Genomic DNA, 20,901 nt, shown 5'->3' on the forward strand with positions numbered 1-20,901 from the left:
CAATTTTGCACATCCAAGTCCCAAACTCTACACACAGCACCACAATGGTTCACACTCTGAGAAACTTGTCTTTTCATGATGAAGATGTAGAAATACAACCTTGGGGTCAGAGGGAGAACAGGTAACTGGAAGTTTCTAAATAATATCATTTTCTATGCTGCATTACTAAAAATGGTCAGAGTTTGAGAACATCTGCAGGAAACACAACCAGCTGTTCAGTGTTCACACAAATATGCCACAGCCTTGCTCTGTCATATCCCTAAAATTTCATATGTATCGCTCAAGACATAAAAGAAGCAATGCTCCTCTTCTGATTGCCCTCAAACACTAGCAAATATTCTGTATTGATAAATAACGGAGCAAGGGTATAAAACCATGTATGTGAAACTTTCCCTTTGTAAACTGAATATCTCCTAACAATTAGTTCTAACTAGTCCCTAAACCAAAAATGAATTATATGCAGGCAGGATTCCAAATTCACTGCCCAAGGTCACACATCACACTAAGTCAAACCATGGCTTAGCACAAATGTGTGGGCTCCAGAAAAGAAGACTGTGCCCACTGAACTCCTCCCCAGTCATTGTGCTATGCCGAGTTAAGCCACGGTTTAGCTTAGCATGTCATCTGAACTTGGACTTGTGGTTTAACTCTTCTAGGCAAACCATAAACCACAGGACAAACCTTGGTTACAGGTCATGGTTTGTCTGGAGAGAAATAAACCACAAGCCCAGAATCAGACAACATACTATAGCACAGTACACCAGGAAAGCAGCCAGAGAGGAACAATGCAGCAATTATCTTCTCTCTCTCGGAGCCTGTCCATTTACTTGTTCAAACTAAGTCATGGTTTGACTTAGGGTTACTTGCGAACTGGAAAAATATCTACAATGAGTAACTAAATGAACTTTATCATACTCATTACTCTATGCCTTCCTGGGATACAGATAAATGTATTAGAAATGGCATCACAGCAAAATAAGCAATATTCTAAAAGGCTATCATGCTGAAGAGCATATCAACCTCCTCAGACTAAGCCCCAGTCCTAGGCATTATGATCCAAAATGAACAGTCCTTATGTTTACAGTTACCACCACCTACCCCTCCATATACAGCCTGATTCACACATAACCTTAAAATATTGTTTTTTTAAAAAACTATGGTTTAGTGTTATGTGTGAACCCAGCCCAGCAGCTTAATTATAGTTTGCTTCCTGTCAATAAATCACAATATGAAGTTATGGCTAGTTGCTGGCTTACAACCTTGGTTTAACTATGTCTTGGTGTTACATGTGAACCAAGTATGCCTCCTTAGCCACAAGTTTCTTTGACCAGATCAGATGCTTACCAAACTACAGACATGAGCCAAGCGGGAAATATATGGAGAAATAAGCCATGGTTTGTATGACTATCTGTGGGTTAACTCATGGTTTGCTAAATAAACAATGACTTGGTATTTTGTACGAACCAGGCCATAAAGAACTCACCCTCTTTTTTCAGGCATACATTGTTGACATCTATTGACTGCAAGATCAGCACTACTTTTCAAAACTTGCTTTGTCAGTTGAGGATCAAACCATGACAAGTAATTAGATCAGTTTCTAGGCTGGAATAATAAGGCAGGGATAGCATTGTTCCTAAATAATAAATAGCATTGCTATTTAGTATGTTCAATAAAACTTGCAATCTACTTTTAATCTTATCTAGTGTGGCACAGTCTGTCTCCCAGTTTCACTCACAGATACATTTACTGTGAGTTATTGTGTCCAGGGAGCACTGAAAAATAAAGCCATTAACAATTCCTGAAACAACCACTACTACATTGATTGACGTACTAAATTAATGAGTCTGGTTCTACCTAAAATCTATGTCTGCTGTGCTGCATGAATGAAGCTATCCTAAACATGAATACTATGAAATAAACCTACATGGTAGTCTTTTTTAAAACAACAACAACAACAAACGAGATAGGGAGTGAGAACAGAAAGGTTTAAGAACCTATAGGCACACAAAACCTCAGAGACATTGACTGAGACTAGGATCCAGGGAAGAAAAAAAGACAAGTAAATATTTCATGCTTTTTTCCTTGATATACTATGTTAAGTGACATTCCCAGTTTCTCTTTTAGCTTTGAAGGAGCATAATAAATAACACCATTAAACAAATCAGTATTAAATATTCAAGACAAATCTGGAATTTCCACAAAGATGAATTCCTCGTGCTTACTTTTATTATAATATCTAAAACTTTAGAGAGAATAAACAGGCTACTGGAAAAGCATGAACTGCAAATTAGGCAGTGCATACATTTTTGCCTCTTCATTTTGTGAATGTATTAGAAGGGTCATCACTAGTAATGTTCAGGAACATTATTACCCAGACATGTAATGATTAGGTAAGACAGTTAAAGACATTAGAAAAAATGTGTATCTCAGCAGTATAAGATTTGGCTTACACAAGTGTATAATTTCAACATAAATTATTTTCCTCCTTGCCTTTGTTCTCATTTCTTACTAGTTGAGTAGTTGTATTGGGGACAGAGAGATTTCCCTAAAGTATATTTAAATAATATGAGCACACACTGGCTAGGAGGATGGTTTATGGCTTTTCTCGTGGGACAAAACAGTGATCAACCAAAGCCCCTGAACTGCACTATGCCCAGTTTACGGGCCTGCTTTTTCAGTTTATTATATGTTTCAGCAAATACCATGGAATATCAGCTAATGCAGCAACTATGACGAATACTTTTAGCAGTCACCAGCAGATGCTTAACAAAAACAATCCAGAAAAGAAGCTGAGCCAGAATCTGAAACAAAGGCAAAGTTCTGATAGACCAGGAGAGGACTGAGCTCAAGGAACAAGAAAGAAGATGAATATCTCACCACACAAATATATTCCATCTCCTACCTCAGTAATTATTACTCTTGTGTATTTACCAATAATGTAGAGGGCATTATTTTACAACTACATACAGTGGTACCTCGGGTTACATATGCTTCAGGTTACATACACTTCAGGTTACAGACTCTGCTAACCCAGAAATAGCACCTTGGGTTAAGAACTTTGCTTCAGGATGAGAACAGAAATCGTGCTCTGGTGGCGCGACGGCAGCAGGAGGCCCCATTAGCTAAAGTGGTGCTTCAGGTTAAGAACAGTTTCAGGTTAAGAACGGACCTCCGAAACGAATTAAGTACTAAACCCGAGGTACCACTGTATTATAAGCAGAAATAAACACATCCAAGTTGGTATAGAATTTCCTTAATACAGTGGCAGCACTCACATATGTTAAGACATGGCTTGTTTTAAACATTGTTAGTTCAGCAAACCGTGAGCCATGTGAGATATCATCTCACAGATGAGTAAACAAGCCATGGCTTGTTCCTACAAAGTTGTTTGTTTTCCAGCTTGAATGGGGCAGGGTAACCAAACAATTCACAGTTAAGAGCAAACCCAGTTGGACTCTAACCCCCTGCAAGACACAGTTAAAACAAACCATGGTTTATATGACAGCAAGTCATGATCAGCTTCCTGGGCTGGATTAACTCAAACGATAGTTATCCCAAACCAGGGATGTCCAACAGGTCTAAAAAAAAGCTTTGAGTCTTACTCCCCACAAAAAGCTGAACAACTATGGTCAATACAATGGATAGATCATTGCCAGTTTTTTTTTTAATTGGAGTAGATCGCAGTCTCTTGGAAGCTGAACATCCCTGTTCTAAACAAACAGTTTAGTGTTACATGTGAACTACTGGCAAGCAAAGCAAGGCCTATGAGCAACTACTTGGCCCATAAGGCTTCTGCCCCTGGCCTATGCAAATACCATAAAAAGTACCACCAAAATCAAATTCCTTCAAATCACCAGACTGTACATACCTACACTTAGAAGGATGCAGGTATAAGGGAAGCAACAATGCCAAATGGAACAAAAGAAAAAAAATAATCCCAGAAGGCCAGCAGTAAAAAAGAAAAGGGAAACAGGCCAAATACTAAAATGCAATCTGTACGGCTTGGAAATAGGAAAATATCTGACCCTTTCGGACCCTTTTATCGACTTCAGCAATGCCCAACTACAATAAAATTTAACTAGTCAATTATATAATTATATATACACATTTGGAATACGTGGATGAAAAAGAGAAGACCTGTCCATATTTCATTCAAATATTCACCTCTGCAGATAGAACTGGATATAAATTGTCACGAAAAGGCTGTGAAATGAACATTCCTTGTCAGCAGTTCATGCAAAGTGATACAAGGAAAACTTACTAGAGACAGCAACTGTACATTTCTACAGATCAGATGTAGCTTTTCATGAGAAAAGGAATAGCTTTAAAAGGGGAAGAAATGCTCTCATTAGCTTCTGATTTCAGCCACAGCTCTTGATCAATGTGCAGAAGTTTGACAGGTGTTCTAAGCGACAAACTTCTCACCAGCTTCTCATAAACATTCATTGCACAAAGCGCTTCATATCAACTTTCACATGTTGCAAGATACATAAAAAATTAAACATTTCAGTGCTGTGAGGAGTCCTACAGATGCCACATATTTCCAAATGAAATGATAAAAGGAGTTAATCTGAAAGAGAATAAACTATGAGGCTTACAAATTAAGTTGATAGAGTTTGGGGAAGTTAATGGATGAGATAGATGCTAATAAAATATAAATAGGCATCAGCCTGCCGCTGTTACGCTTTGCTGGCTGAGCTCTGCATCAGTGCTCTCACTTAAAAATTGTTCCATGACACAAGAACTGACAAAGGGTGCTAAATCGTATGAATTAATTTGCCACCAACCATTGTACTGTTTATTAAAATGCAAAACAAATTAACATCTACTTGCATCCTAGATCTCAAAACTAAAGAGAGAAAAGAGAATGGCACAATAAGTGGTCTCTTGTTAAGCCGCTGTTGTTTAAAGTTTGGAACTGTGTCAGAGTAATTTTATTATTTTTATTTTTTGGATTTTGTATTGTGTTATTTATTTTGGAAAGCTCGGCTCAGAAGCAGCATCTGTCTTTCTCTGTAGTCTTGCCTCTTTTTTAGCCAGCTGGGTTGACTGCCTTGATGAAGCTTTTCAAATGATCAAATGACTAAAATTAAAACATATTCTGCAAGATTATTTTCATTGTTCTTCACCACATGTTCACTGAATAAAATACTTCGTAATTGTCTGACTTTTTGTTATCAAGCTGCACTCCTTGCACTTCCTGTCAGTTTTGTTGTAGCAAATTTGGTGAGCACAGAGGAAAGGAGTGAGTGGGCGAGTAGATAAGAAAGTATTTGGTACCACACAGTCTTCAGAAGCAATTGCCCATGTACTTGAAAGAACTGTTCCTTTACAAGTTAGCCTATTACAGTACTCAGAAATTACAATATTTTAGAATTTAAAAAAAAAAATTGAAGCTTATTTGCCTTTCATTAGTAGCACTCCATAAAATAAATAAGACAGTCACATATAGCACAAAACACTATCAGAGCCAGATGACAACATATCCCATTAGAAAAGACAAAAGGATAATTACTTTATTTATGAATAGACAGTAATGGTTAGAGAACCAAAATTAGTTGTCACATTAAAAAAAATGAAGGCATTTACTGCTCAGTGGAAAGATCAGTTTATCAATATGTAATAAAGATTTATAGATGCTGCCTGAAAACTGAAAAGATTATCTATTCTTTCCTATCATTTTATATTCTTCAAGCTACAGGTCTAATTATAGACCCTTGGCCACCTGTTGCATGCAACTGTAGTTTTATTTTTTGTTACAGGGAAAATTTACACTGGCACATGCAGACTGAGCAGCCTGTCATATTCTGTGTTTCCTCTCTGCATAACATCAAAGTGTGCTTCCTCTTTGCCTAACACCAAAGGGGAAAGTTGTGCATTTTGAAAGAAATGTCACGGTGTCTGTTAAGAAACTCCCATCTTTTATAGACAAGCCTTTTCCCCCTTACGACAAATCCTCCCCTGAGATGTGCAACCTTGCACACATACCTGGACATGATCTTAATAAAACATATATTTGATTTTAACTCTCACCTTTAAAAAAATGAAAAAAGTATTGATCTGCTATTTGGGTTGAGTAGATCTCTTTAAAGTCCGGCCCACTAATCCATGATTTCCATTTTCAACGTTAAAAATTGATATATTGCAGAAGCTTTGCACAGATATTACAAACAGCTGGCTGCCCCCACAGCAACCCTAGTGACTTAGGAGGGTTCAGCATGGTTGCTTTACCAGCTATGAAATCCCTTTCTGCTCCTCTCCAGTTTCTCATTCCAATAGCTACTGATCGTGTGACAGATGCAAGTTATGATTTAAAATAAACAGTAATGTTTATTTTAGCTACTAGGCCACTTCCTCTGTATTATCAAGAACTTAAAAGTACTACGAAGACCACATTTAGGGCCTTATCATAAAGAAGCCTCACAGCTCCAGCATGCTGCCAACTATAATTTTAAAGAAATGTGGTATCATAAATCATGCTTTGCCCGTTATAAAATCACAATATGGCTCTTATTGTAATAGTTTATCATAGCACAATATCAGGCTCATAAAAAAAGCAAATACCCCTACAATAATTACTCTAAAGGATATGCTGACCCTTTTTTAGTTATGCCTGTATTTCACTCAGTCTACTCTAATAATAATAATAATAATAATAATAATAATAATTTATTATTTATACCCCGCCCATCTGGCTGGGCTTCCCCGGCCACTCTGGGCGGCTTCCAAAAGAATATTAAAATACTATAATACATCAAACATTAAAAGCTTCCCGAAACAGGGCTGCCTTCAGATGTCTTCTAAAAGCCTGGTAGTTGTTGTTCTCTTTGACATCTGGTGGGAGGGTGTTCCACAGGGAAGGCGCCACTACTGAGAAGGCCCTCTGCCTGATTCCCTGTAACTTGGCTTCTCGCGGTGAGGGAACCGCCAGAAGGCCCTCGGTGCTGGACCTCAGTGTCCGGGTAGAGCGATGGGGGTGGAGACGCTCCTTCAGATATACTGGACCAAGGTCGTTTAGGGCTTTAAAGGTCAGCACCAACACTTTGAATTGTGCTCGGAAACGTACTGGGAGCCAATGTAGGTCTTTCAAGACCGGTGTTATGTGGTCTCTGCGGCCGCTCCCAGTCACCAGTCTAGCTGCCGCGTTCTGGATTAGTTGTAGTTTCCGGGTCACCTTCAAAGGTAGCCCCACGTAAAGCGCATTGCAGTAATCCAAGCGGGAGATAACCAGAGCATGCACCACTCTGGCGAGGCAGTCCGCAGGCAGATAGGGTCTCAGCCTGCGTACCAGATGGAGCTGGTAAACAGCTGCCCTGGACACAGATTTGACCTGTGCCTCCATGGACAGCTGTGAGTCCAAAATGACTCCCAGGCTGCGCACCTGGTCCTTCAGGGGGCACAGTTACCCCATTCAGGACCAGGGAATCCTCCACACCTGCCCGCCTCCTGTCCCCCAAAAACAGTACTTCTGTCTTGTCAGGATTCAACCTCGATCTGTTAGCCGCCATCCAACCGCCTCCAGGCACTCACACAGGACCTTCACTGCCTTCACTGGTTCTGATTTGAAAGAGAGGTAGAGCTGGATATCATCCGCATACTGATGAACACCCAGCCCAAATCCCCTGATGATCTCTCCCAGCGGCTTCATGTAGATGTTGAAAAGCATGGGGGAGAGGACAGAACCCTGAGGCACCCCACAAGTGAGGGCCCAGGGGTCTGAACACTCATCCCCCACCACCACTTTCTGAACACGGCCCAGGAGGAAGGAGCGGAACCACTGTATAACAGTGCCCCCAGCTCCCAGCCCCTCAAGACGGTCCAGAAGGATGTTATGGTCGATGGTATCAAACGCTGCTGAGAGATCCAGCAGAACCAGGAAACAGCTCTCACCTTTGTCCCTAGCCCGCCGGAGATCATCAACCAGTGCGACCAAGGCAGTTTCAGTCCCATGATGAGGCCTGAATCCCGACTGGAAGGGATCCAGTCTAGGCAATAATGCAGGAAAAGAGGAGTTCATACTGTTTAATTTAATCAAATTGCTATGTTGAAGTCCTTTACTTTATACAACTAGCATTACTTGCTCAAAATAGCAGTTGAGAAAACAAATGTAAGGGATTAAGGGAGCTATAGGTTGAGAGAAACAAGACATTAAAAAAGATACAACTAGGGCCTGCACCCCTGCTCACTTCACTCGCAAAAGCTACCCCCTCCCCCTTAAACCTCACCAAATTTCTGCTCACTGGGCTGGGCTGCCTAACCGCAACCATGTGAACTGCAGTGTGATGACATCCTTAGGAAAATATGTATTCAGAGAGAAATGAGATACGATTTCAGCATAATGCACTAAGTACAGAAAGCAAGAATGAAGGTCTATGCAAGTCTGTGCAGAAATAAGCCTTACTGAATCTAACAGGGCTTATTCCTGATAAAGTGTGCAAAGGATTCCAGGCTAAATCATCTAAGATGCTACAAGTTGCAAGAGAAACTGTTGCCGAGTGGGAAGACAGCTTGATATTAGTAAACTTTTTTTTCAGAAAAAGCTACATGTTCAGCTGTATACAAACCAGCCCACCATCCTTATAAACAATTCATAAAATTCTGTGTTCAAACTGGCCTCTGGAACAAATATATCTGTGAAAAGGGAAGCCTGTTTCCAAGGGGATGATCTCTGGATGAATGAAGTCCTTCTCCATGAGTAGGCCTAATGATATAATTGAGGCTACTTGTAAATCATCGTCTCAACAACTGCATTCTCCAATATAGTTTGTCACTTTATGCTTCTCCCTTCACAATTCCTGTTGATTTCCCTTACCTCCCTTACCATTTTTGAAAGCCTACTCAACTACACACACGAAACATTCGAAATTGTAAATGCTTTTACTTGAGATTGTACCAGAGATGTGGAAAATGGAAAACGAGGATCAAACTCCCCCTAAGATTGGCCAGGGGTGCTGACACACCACCCGCCCTGATGATCAGGCAACAACAAAAAAGGAGGCAGATGCTATAGTCAAGGCTAATTGACAAAGAGAGAGGTGCAGCCTATTTTCCAGGGCCTAGCAGCAAACTGCACCATCTTGCTTGCTGTGCACTGGCAACATAATTTTGCTGTGGAGAGAGGAGCCAAGCTGAACTGAGAAAAAGGTGAGAAGACAGAGCTGAGACTGATAATGAACACTGGACAGTGAGGTTTTAGTTTCTCTTCCCTGACAATTATATATATAAAAAATTGTGTCTTCTCAGTACAGGTGCCCTGTTTTCACTAGGCCCTTGAATAAACAGGAGACTTGCCAGCAGCAACCAAAGCAGTATCCAGGTCCATTATAAGCTCAGAGGCCAAGCAAGCAGAGGCCACAACAAAGGTCAGGTGAGAGGCAAAGTCAGAGCAGTCTGTGGCCAGGTTTGGCAGAGGCAGGAGATCCGATAGCGGCCACAGCACAGAACTAGCACATACAGTGGATGCTCGGGTTGCAAACGTGATCCGTGCAGGAAGCATGTCCGCAACCCGCAGTGTCCACAACCTGCAGCGCTGTGTCTGCGCCCACACGGGTTGTGATTTAGTGCTTCTGCGCATGCGCCGAAACCCGGAGGTAACCCATTCCGGTACTTCTGGGTTCGGTGCGGTGCGCAACCTGAAATCACGCAACCCGAAGCATCTGTAACCCGAGGTATGACTGTAGATGTTGTTCCAACAACTCTCCCAGCCTAGGCAGGGTTTTTTTTTATTTACAGCTGGACACAAAATATAACAACAACAACAACAACAACAACAACAACAACAACAACAACAACAATTTATTTGTACCTCGCCCATCTGGCTGGGTTTCCCCAGCCCTCTGGGCAGCTTCCAACAGAGATTAAAAATACATTAAAACATCAGTCATTAAAAACTTCCCAAATATGCATTTGTAAAGCTGATAATGTGCAGTTGGAAAAAAGTGGGGCAAGACACATTACATGTAAGTGTTTAAAAATCACTTTAATGACTGGCAATGTCGGTGACAGTATGTACACAAATGACATAAGGGTAGAATGTGCTCAGTTTCCATACTTAAACCCAGTGCTTTTTTTCTTTAAAAAAAGGGTACTCTCATTTTCCTACCGATATTGAAATACTGCCCTTCAGTGAAGCCAAACTTAGATTCACAAAATGTTTAGGAGTATGCACCCCACAGAAAAAAGCACTGCTTAAACCACCCAAACCATATTAAAACACCTTCTTTTTGGCCTCCTCTACTTCATCTTTGTCTTTGGGCAAGTAAATCTTTGTCACATCCTCTTAAAGTACTCCTGTTTTTGTGCCTTAGTCCTATCTCACACCCTGTGTTCCTCCTCCTACAACCAATGCAAAACATCTGGTCTGCCAAGATGATATGGACAGGGGTAGATAAGAATGTCACTGATAGTAGACTACACAGATTAGTTCAGGAAAAAACGACTTTAAGAACTGCAGATCAATGTTGTAAACCAGACAAGACATCTAGTGATGTAAGGCAAAGTAAAATGAGAAATTAATTTCATGATGTTCAAACTAAAGTGAATTGGACAGGGTAAGTATAAGTAAATAGGGGACAACCCCAAAGACTGACAATAGAAATAGAAACAAAAGGTGAAGAAAAAGAGGAACAATGTACAGTTGTACCTTGGAAGTCGAATGGAATCCATTCCAGAAGTCTGTTTGACTTCCAAAACATTCGGAAACCAAAGCGCATCTTCTGATTGGCTGCAGGAACCTCCTGCAGTCAGTCAGAAGCTGCAGAAGCCGCACCAGATGTTCGGTGTTCGAAAACCAGAACACTCACTTCCGGGTTTCAATCGTTTGGGAGCCAATTTGGGAGCCAAGGCATTCGGGATCCAAGGTATGACTGTACAGGAAAATGCCTGCTTAACCAGCTACCTCTTCCATCCAATTTTTCCTGACTCTCTTTTCTCACCGAAGCTCCTTACCCTATATCCCAAGTCTTTACTCAGGGTCTTCTTGCCCTCTGGAAAGGTTTTTCAGAGTGGACAGAGAGCTGCTGGGGAAGAGATAGGGTGGAGAGCTTCTCTTGCATATGCATACTTACTTGACAACCCCATGCCTATTTGCTGAATATTATTTGTTAAAACCATGCAGCCTATAAAAATTAGCAAATGAGCCAAGTACAGAACACCCGACTGAAGAAAAGCTGTATTGCTCAGCCAATCAAAAGCAATTACAATTTTTTCCTGGCAAATCTGTAACTGACAGTCACTAAAGGTTTTTTTTTTCTTCCATGAAAATAATTTCCTCAGCACTTGGTGGTTTACATTAAATCTTAGTCAAAAAGACAAGATTCCCCATCTTCTCTCAGTAGGGAAGCTGTCACCACTTGGTGTAAAAGATTTTAACCATCTGTCTATCATGCAACAGTTGCGTGGGTGTTCCTAAATTCCAAGTATTACAACATGGTCCATTAAAATGAACATATTGGCCATTATGTCTGTATCTTAATTTGAAAATTCACCTAATGTAGTTTTAAAAAACAAAGCAAATGTCCAAATTATTTATACGCCTCTACAGCAATACAGAAATGTGTGTGCTCTTCTGGACAAATTACTGGGGCTGAGCAACCAGTATCCAGGTAATTGTTCAACTGTAACTAACCTGAGTTAAACTGCTGTGCCTCATGAAATACAGGTCATGCATGCACTAGGATCTGCCAAACACATGGTGCTTCAACACTGGAAGTAGAGATCACTTCCCATACAACAATGGATTAATGATCAGTACTCCCTGTCCACGTCCAAGCTGGCAATGCATCAATGTGAACAAAGAACAATACAATAGCATTTGGTCAGCTTTTCTTCAGACTTATACATCATAGCTGGCAGTTCAGTATATTTGTATTAATAAATTATATAGTCAAAAATGTTTCCTTTCATGAATTGGACTGGATTCATTTTATTTTTATTGGCATGTTACTTCAATTGTAGCCATCAAAAATTGTATTAATAAAAAATAGTTGAGAAATAAAAAACTGCTATGCCTTACTCTCAATCTCCTTACCCTCAGCTATCAGTAAAATGGGAACCACAATGTACTTGATGTGACTTACCACTACACCATTTCTGCTGTGCACAGGAATGTGACACCTCAGGTTTCTTGCGAAACATATTCTCTTTTTACTGGTGCATATGCATGTGTAAATAGAATTTATACACTCGTGTACATACCAACCACAAAAGTTTATTCCACAATGTATTTGATAGCTGTCAGAAGCACCACAAAACCATTATGTTTAAGTGGAAATAATAGTCTTAGCTCAAAGCCAAGTGCTTCTTCTATCACACATAAAACAATGCTCTGGCAAGAAACCAAGGGCAGATTTATTAACTCATCAGAAATCAGAGATAGCTAACGTGGCACCCTCCAGATGTTCTTGGATTCCAAAATCCACTAACCCTAGCCAGCTTGGCCAATAGTCAAAGATGGCTGGAGTTGCACCCAGAGGCGGAGCTAGCTGCTCCAGCACCCGGAGCGGCACACATGCTGTGCACCAGGGGGTAGGGCTAGCCGCCCGCAGGGGTGGGGAGAGCATTCCAGGGGCGCTGCCTGCGGCGAGCGTCCCAGGGGGGTGGGGTGGCAATGTCACCCCCCCGAGGTATAACACCAAGGGCAGACAGCACCCACCTTCCTCCACCAGTGATTGCACCAGCGGTGGAGCATACACTCCTGCCACCTAGGTCATGCATGCAGGGCACGCCTCAGCAGCATCCTCATACGGCACTGCCCAGCTGAGAAGAGGGACAGCAATGCTGCCATGACTCTCCTCCTTCTCTCTGCCTTCCGGGTCAGACCTGACCCAGCAGCAGAGCTGCAGCTGGGCATAAAGGAGCTGGCTGCTCCTTCATGCATGAAGCCCAGTGCAGGAGAGGTGCTGCAGCTCCCTTGAACAATGAGGGAGCCTGTTGGGGGGGTGCCTGGTTGTGCCTCCTCTCAAAAATGCACCTGGGGCCACAACCCCCCAGCCCCCCCACACTACACCCCTGCGTTGCACTCCAACAACATCTGGAAGGCACCAGATTGACTACCCCAGTTAAAAGCAAAAATGAAGAAAACACATAAAGCAGCATGCAGAAGCAGCTTTCACTGTGTTGGGGGCAGGACACAGTGGGAAGAACAGATCTTTCCACTCCCCAAAATCCAAAAAGAAACCAGCACTGGAGAAGGCTTCAGAGGCAACTACATGCTTTTTCACCAGCTGCTGTATGGATGTTTCTTGCTAAAGTGTTGTTATGCTCCAAATGAGCTGCTGGAGGGAAACGGTACTAGAGTGTTGCCTTCATAGAAATTATTTTGTTTTTTGCTCTGTATATGCTGTCATACCTGGTACAGTCCCTGACCAATGCAAGAGGCTGTAAACTATTGGATCACATCATAAACTCCTGGGGGAATTATCTTACAAAACTTGCCCTGTAACTAGGATGCATAATAGCCACATCCACAGTCCTTTGGTAGGAGCAGCAGAGTTGACCTACATCACCCTGTATTGCACCATTCTTCCTCCTGTGGGTATATCCAGTTGAGAACGACCTACACTCTTAATGTCAAACTGCTGAAGGAATGGCATTTGGTAAAACTGCGGATTATTTTCACCCAAGCTCAGTATGTTCGCTCTGTCACTCCGCCCCTATTATCCACTGCAGGCACAATGGATCCAGGAAGGGTTGAGACAAACACTGAATGCAAGGAACTAAAGCATAGAAATGCTTATTTTCTTTATGTTCACATCTGCTTTCATAGTAGAACAAGGAAATTAGGTAACTTCCAACACTGGAAAAATAAAGAATCTAATAAATTGTCATCTGCTAAATCAGCATTTTAGGAGATATGGAACCCTGCTACTACCTGATTCCTAGTGGTAGAAAGAAAGAAATCAGACAATAAGTAGGTAAACCCAAAGCTGAAGCAGAACACGAACCATCTTTATAATGTACATCCTACAAAACTATTTGTAGGGAAACGGTAATCCCTGAGCAACAATGTGTGTTTTAGCACATGTTAAGGCACGCTGGTTTAAAAGCATACATGTAAAGTGGAGAGAAAGCATAAGTCACCAGCTGGTAGAGGCTAGTAGAACACTATTATTGTAAGAATCCCAAGATTCAACACTTTGAAGGAAACCTATTTGCATGTTGAGTGGAGCTGCACCACAACTTAAATGATAACTGCTGCACCAAGGTAAGGAACAAATTGGTACTTCAGGCACATCTTACTCCCACCTCAGTCACCAGCAATAGCCTGGGTGCTGGATCACCCTGAGCACAAGTGACACAAGGTGCACAGGATGCAAAAAAGGAGACTGAAGTTTGGAAATCCTCTGTGAAGATGTAAAGCTGCTTGATTACTATAAGATCTTGTAACAGATCTTGTTATAAGAGCTAAACTTCTTCTTTGACGATCACTCGTAGCTGAACAAGATTGTCTTCCATGAACACGGTCTTAACAGTGAGTCCGTAAATGACTGTGGAGGCCAATTCTGGATCCACACACCCTTTCACAGTGGGGACATAGATTTCCAGGCAGGAGCTAAACTATAGCTGTGCCGAATGCTTGAAACCATTAATCTTTGCAGCAGAGATCCTGTACTGTAATTCCTATTAGCTACAAGGTTGCTGTAATTCCTATTGGCTACTACTGCGATGAAAGTTTTGTGAGCTACAACACCAGCAGCTTGGATCTTAATCGTCTATTTAAAATGTGTGTCAACCTTGCATATTTGGGTAAGGGTTAAAGGGGGGGGGGATGTAGGTGGCAAAACCAATACAGTAAAGAAGCCTGCCATGTGTCCATGGGCAAGGAGTTACAGACTGTAGACGCTGCCACGCTGGAAGATCAATTCCTTACAAGTGGCTTGGCACTGTGTAAAAGTGCTAGTTCTGCAGAACTAGTTCCCACCAGCCCCAGTCAACACAGCCAATGGTGAAAGATGATGAGAATGTACATCCACAACATCTGGAGGGCAACAGGTTGGATAAAGCTGATGAACATATAAGGATACATACTAGGAAGTGAAGGCCAGATTTATCTATTTTTTAAGTCTTTTGCTTCACTGTTAGAAAGTTTACACTGTACATACGGCAAATACACAAGCCATGTAAACTATGAACCAGCCCAGAAATTTGGAAACCAGTGTGCTGAAGACATTAGTTTCAGCCGTTGTCAATAGCTATATTTAGTATGCAAAGAAAAAGCATTCACTTTTATAATCAATGTGGTCATTAACTGTTTAAACTCAACTTCAGCTTCGCCCACCCCAGCAATAATTCCCAAGCCACTCCATTGAGCAAGTCTGCTGTGAAGCAACCATTTTAACGACTGGACTCTACAAGCTCTAAGATGCTACATACGTTCAAGGCTCCCAGGTTAGTTTCCCTGAAATGCTAGCCACAGGAGAAGCCAAGAACTTGAATTTTTGAAACAAGGATAATTGGCAAGACTCCTGAATAGTTCTCCTGGAGAGTTCAGATTGTGTGTGGAAGTTTGTTTGAGAATCTCTGAAGACTGTCAGGTGTGAAGCAACTCTCCCCCGCCAAAAAAAAAGCGAGCAAGAATTTTTTTCCTCAAGCAAGCAGAGAATGTTAATGCCACCTCTGAAGCACTGAGGGCCATTTCTACAAATCCAATAATATCTACAGGAAAAGCTGAAAACCAGCTGGGAAGCTTTTAGCAGCTTGGGTGTAACCTACTGTTACCTCAGTCCCACAAAAACAGTTGGCTGTAAACATTTCTACCAACTGAAGCCAAGACTTTTAATAAAATATTCCTCTTCCTCTTGTGTATATAGCATCAGTGGGAGCAATTATGTAAACTCTTTTTCACAGCCAATTTTGGATTCAGTTCCTTCATATTCTTCTGATTTTGACCGTCTTTTCTTCTTTTGGGGGGGGGGGCTGTCAATATATGTTCATATGTTAAAATTTACTTGAATTAATCAAAATAAACTTTTTTCTTACAGCACAATCCTAACCATGTCTACTCAGAAGTGAGCTCTACTGAATTCCATGAGGCTTCTTCCCAGGTAATTGGTGTTAGGGCTGAAGCCTTAGCTGGTTTTATATGGAGTTAAACTTTTTAAAAAATTAACCCAAAGTGAGTTTTGCACATTTGTAGTCTAAAGATGACAGAAAGCACTTTAGACTAGGAGTCAAGCCCCTGTTTTATTCCTGTTTTGAATCCAACCTACTCTGTTGCTTTCTCTGCAACTCACAGCATCTGAATTACATTACAACCCTTTCTACACACACCACCCTGCCATTCTACTTACAGATATATAAAAACTATCTATAGATTATTATATTTCAGCTTTGTCAGCTTTGGACGACGGAATAAACCCAATATGATTCAACAGATTTAAGCAGAAATTGGTTGAATTTTAAGTAGCATTAAGCACTACCTTGAAACTGGATAAAACAGGGATTTTTTTTTATCTCCAAAGTACTTATCTGCCATACATCACTGATATATCCTTATTTCTTTTGCTGTATAATTTAACCATACCCACTGACTTTATAACAGATACCCCCAAAACAATTCCCCTCTTATCCAAGCAAAAAAACAACAAAAAAACAACAACAACACACAAATGAAAGTTTAATGCTAGAATTACCGTAAGTAAAGTGCATTTGTTGTTAAGTTTGTTTTCAATAGAATTACAACTAGAAAAGTCATAAATCTAAACTGTGTTAATGCAAACCAAGATTTTTTCCACTTGACTATATGCTCAACCAGTGAATGTGACCACCTCATTTGTTAACAAGTTATTTTTAACACTGCACATGTTTTGAAAAAGAAGTGAGGAAGAGGAAATAGCCCTGAATGGGCCAGGAGCAGTGTAGCATGCACAGACTTGCATTAGATTTAATTTTAAGAACAGTACTAGTCAAATTTTAGTTAGAAATAGCTGCAGATGATTATATAGCAAAGCCAAAGTTTGATTTACAGGAAAGGTGAATGTACTGATATGTTATCTCTTGATAATCTCATACTATAGTTAGTCAAATGTTATTTAAAAAGCAACATAGCAAGTCAGCCTATGGAAGCAAAGGGGAACAATAGGACATTCTCATTTGTTTAATGTGGGTGCCACAACCTATGAATGATGGTTAAGGCTATTTATGGTAAAAGCAACAGGTACCAACACAGAGAACCAGACTGACTCCATGCTTATTCCTGGCTCCTAATGCTGGTCTTCACAAAATGCCTCAGAAAATGTATACAGTTCATCCTGGTCCTATGACATTCATTGAATGACAGGTGTGTGTCACCAGATGGAAACAAGCCCATGGGATAGATTCAGCTGCCCACTTATGATCTAGGTCAAACTGTAGAAGAACTGAGTGAATGACAAGCTAAGGGGCAATCTAGATATGATGTGTACCTTTAACAACCTCATCTCATCTCTCTCTCACTCACTCACACCCACTCTCTCTCACAAACAGAAATGTCTAGCTAACTCCTATAAATTCTGATGAGATGTAGAGAAGGATGCAGTGACACCACACATGGACAACCTCTCTAAAGAGGCTTGGCTGGTGTTTTCTGAATGATCTTCTCAGCACCAAGTGAATATCTTTTTACTCACACAGGCTCTTTAACTATGTTTTAAGTCCATAGTATAAGGCATTTTAATGCTGCCGCTACGCAAGCAAGGTTTTTGATGTCTTTCATTGTTTGCTTTTAACTATTATTTTATGTATTGTGTTTCAAGAGAATGCTCATTGATTTACATAATGCACCGAGTATGCAGAGATGAATTTGGGGTCAGAAATAGCATGTTGGCTTGCACATCCCTTTCCCATTTCTTCAATGAAAAGTTGATTAGTAGCGGTATATTGTGTACTGGAGTCCAAACAAATGTTCACACTTTAAGGAACTGCAAGCACCTATACGTTATCCTACTTAGCTAGTCAAAAAATGATAGCTAGCTCCCTGTTAAGCATACACTAGAAACCTCCAACTTCTGTCCCTGGGGCACATATGATGGCTGATATTTTACATTATTTTATACAAAACAGGAATAAATATCAAACCTATTTTACAGTTGGAAAAGCATCATAAGGCAGAGCATGATACTATGTGAAATAAATGGACAAAATAATATGTTAATATTTTCTCTGCTTATTTATCCATATTCCTTATCAACATGAACCATGATAACTATCCTAGATAGGATGTTTTTAAAATCTAAAAATAAAGAATAGGCTTACCATCACTTAAAGTTGTAAATTCCAGGAAGTGATATTCATAGAAAATATCTATTTTGGTTTCTACTTGAGGCCTCTTCAAAGTTGAATAGATGTTACCAGGCCGCTTTTCATCATGTTTTTCCAACTTGTTCAGTCCGCAACCCATTGCAAAAACTGGTGACAAAAAGGGATGGGAAAAACACTAGTTAGTTCAAAGTATATCACCCGCCATGAATAGTCTGCTTGGAATCACTGTATTTTCTGTAAGCCTTGAAACAGCATGATTAAATGGTTCAGACATTTAGGAGCTATATGTAATCTAATACATCAAACACACTTCCCATTTAGAATGAATTGTAATTATTTGTTATAGTTACAGCTCTCAATTTTTGTTATGCCCTACAGAACAGTGTAAAACATATCCTCAATTTGTTTTACATGTTATAAAACAAACACAACATAATAATACTTTGAAAAATGCTGTAAGCCTAGAACGCAAAGTACCTATTACACATATACAGCGGACTTGTCAAGATGTGACACAGATGTGATATAGTAACTTGCAGCCCACCATTAGCACAGGCTCTTAAACACTCTCTCCATGATTTACTGTAAGCAATAATTTACTGTTACATCAATATGATTAATGTTAACTAGGATTGTCATTGTAACCATGGTTTCAAGTGGGTTTACAAACCATGACAATGAGGGCAATCCTAGACTGCTTTAAACGTATTCACACCCATGCCAACCAATTAAACAGTTAAGGAAACCATGGAAGGCAGGGCAAATGTGCACATGGGGAGAAGATACGAGTCCACAGCTTTGCAAACCACTGTTCACCCCATTATGTTTGCACTATGCCTACTAATGAGATTCTGGTCACAGCAAACAAGAAATCGGAGTATCCTTAGTCATCTTCAGTTCAGAGCAAGACCAAGAACAAGCAAACACTGGAAACCAACACATCCTAAGTATTAGGAATATATGTAGTTTTCAGCAGGGGTGCCAACTTGAATAAAATGGGGGGGGGGGGCAGATAAGCCCTACCCTGTGTAATTGGTCACATGATGAGATGTGCGCGCACACCCACACCCACACCCACACCCACACCATTTGAATGTCAATGCCCATCAACTTGGGGAGCAGCGCCCTCAAACATTTTATTGGGGGGGCGATGACCCCTCGGCCCCTAGGAGTTGGCTCCTATGGTTTTCAACACAAATAGTCTAAATATGCATTTTTATGCCATTCAAAACTTAAAATCTAATGAGGTTTAGTTTCTAGAAAAGGAAATGGTTTGCTACAGATTGATCTAAGAAGGAGAAGAACTGCTAGAAACTGTATCAGAACATTTTTAGGGATATTGTTGTTGTGCAAGAACCCCATCAATTTTATCAAAATACTCTTACCAGGATGTTGCAGAACCACAGTTGCACAGATCTGAGATCCTGTCCCCTGAACAAGCAAAAGCTCTGCCAGAACCTAAACACTTGTGCAAGGAGAGGAGCCAAAATTACACCAGATCTTTTAAACCAATTTTCTGGAAAGACCCACACAAGTGGCTGTTGGTAGGAAAAGGAGCATGCACTTACTAAAATAATTGAGCATATTTAAAAAAGATCATTCTCTTATAAGTCAGGCTTGCTAGAGAGGTTAAAAGCAACAAAAAAGGTTTTTATGGGTATGTTCGTAGCAAAAGGAAGAACAAAGAAACAGTGGGGTCACTCAGAGGAGAAGATGGTGAAATGCAAACAGGGGACACAGAAAGGGCTGAACTCCTCAATGCCTTCTTTGCCTCAGTCTTCTCCGATAAAGAAAACAATGCCCGACCTGAAGAATTTGGAGCAAATGATTCAGCAAAGGAAACACGGCCCAGAATAACTAAGGAGATAGTACAAGAATACTTGGCTAGTTTAGATGTATTCAAGTCTCCAGGGCCAGATGAACTGCATCCAAGAGTATTAAAAGAACTGGCAGATGTGATCTCAGAACCACTGGCAGTCATCTTTGAGAATTCCTGGAGAACAGGCGAAGTCCCGGCAGACTGGAGGAGGGCAAATGTTGTCCCTATTTTCAAAAAGGGGGAAAGAGAGGACCCAAATAATTACCGCCCAGTCAGTCTGACATCAATACCAGGGAAGATTCTGGAGCAGATCATTAAGCAAACAGTCTGTGAGCACCTAGAAAGGAATGCTGTGATCACCAATAGTCAGCATGGATTTCTGAAAAATAAGTCATGTCAGACTAACCTGATCTCGTTTTTTGACAGAATTACAAGCCTGGTAGATGAAGGGAACGCAGTGGATGTAGCCTACCTTGATTTCAGCAAGGCATTTGACAAGGTGCCCCATGATATTCTTGTAAATAAGCTGGTAAAATGCGGTCTTGACTATGCTACCACTCAGTGGATTTGTAACTGGCTGACTGACCGAACCCAAAGGGTGCTCATCAATGGTTCCTCTTCATCCTGGAGAAGAGTGACTAGTGGGGTGCCACAGGGTTCTGTCTTGGGCCCGGTCTTATTCAACATCTTTATCAATGACTTGGATGATGGACTCAAGGGCATCCTGATCAAATTTGCAGATGACACCAAATTGGGAGGGGTGGCTAACACCCCAGAGGACAGGATCACACTTCAAAACGACCTTGACAGATTAGAGAACTGGGCAAAAACAAACAAGATGAATT

At 40.8% G+C, this 20,901-nt stretch overlaps 1 protein-coding gene across 4 annotated transcripts in view; it reads right to left on the minus strand.

The window, feature by feature from the left end:
* The window catches only part of RFTN1 (raftlin, lipid raft linker 1), a 114,520-nt gene that overhangs the window by 82,639 nt on the left and 10,980 nt on the right, over positions 1-20,901 (minus strand). For all 4 annotated transcript variants that reach the window (XM_080974803.1, XM_080974802.1, XM_080974805.1 and 1 more), the window contains exon 2: positions 18,232-18,384. In XM_080974803.1, coding sequence (XP_080830929.1) covers positions 18,232-18,376 — 145 coding nt within the window. In that variant the 5' untranslated portion in view covers positions 18,377-18,384. The remainder of the gene's footprint in view (positions 1-18,231; positions 18,385-20,901) is intronic.

Source organism: Podarcis pityusensis (assembly GCF_964106645.2).
Source record: "Podarcis pityusensis genome assembly, chromosome: 12".
NCBI lineage: Eukaryota > Metazoa > Chordata > Lepidosauria > Squamata > Lacertidae > Podarcis > Podarcis pityusensis.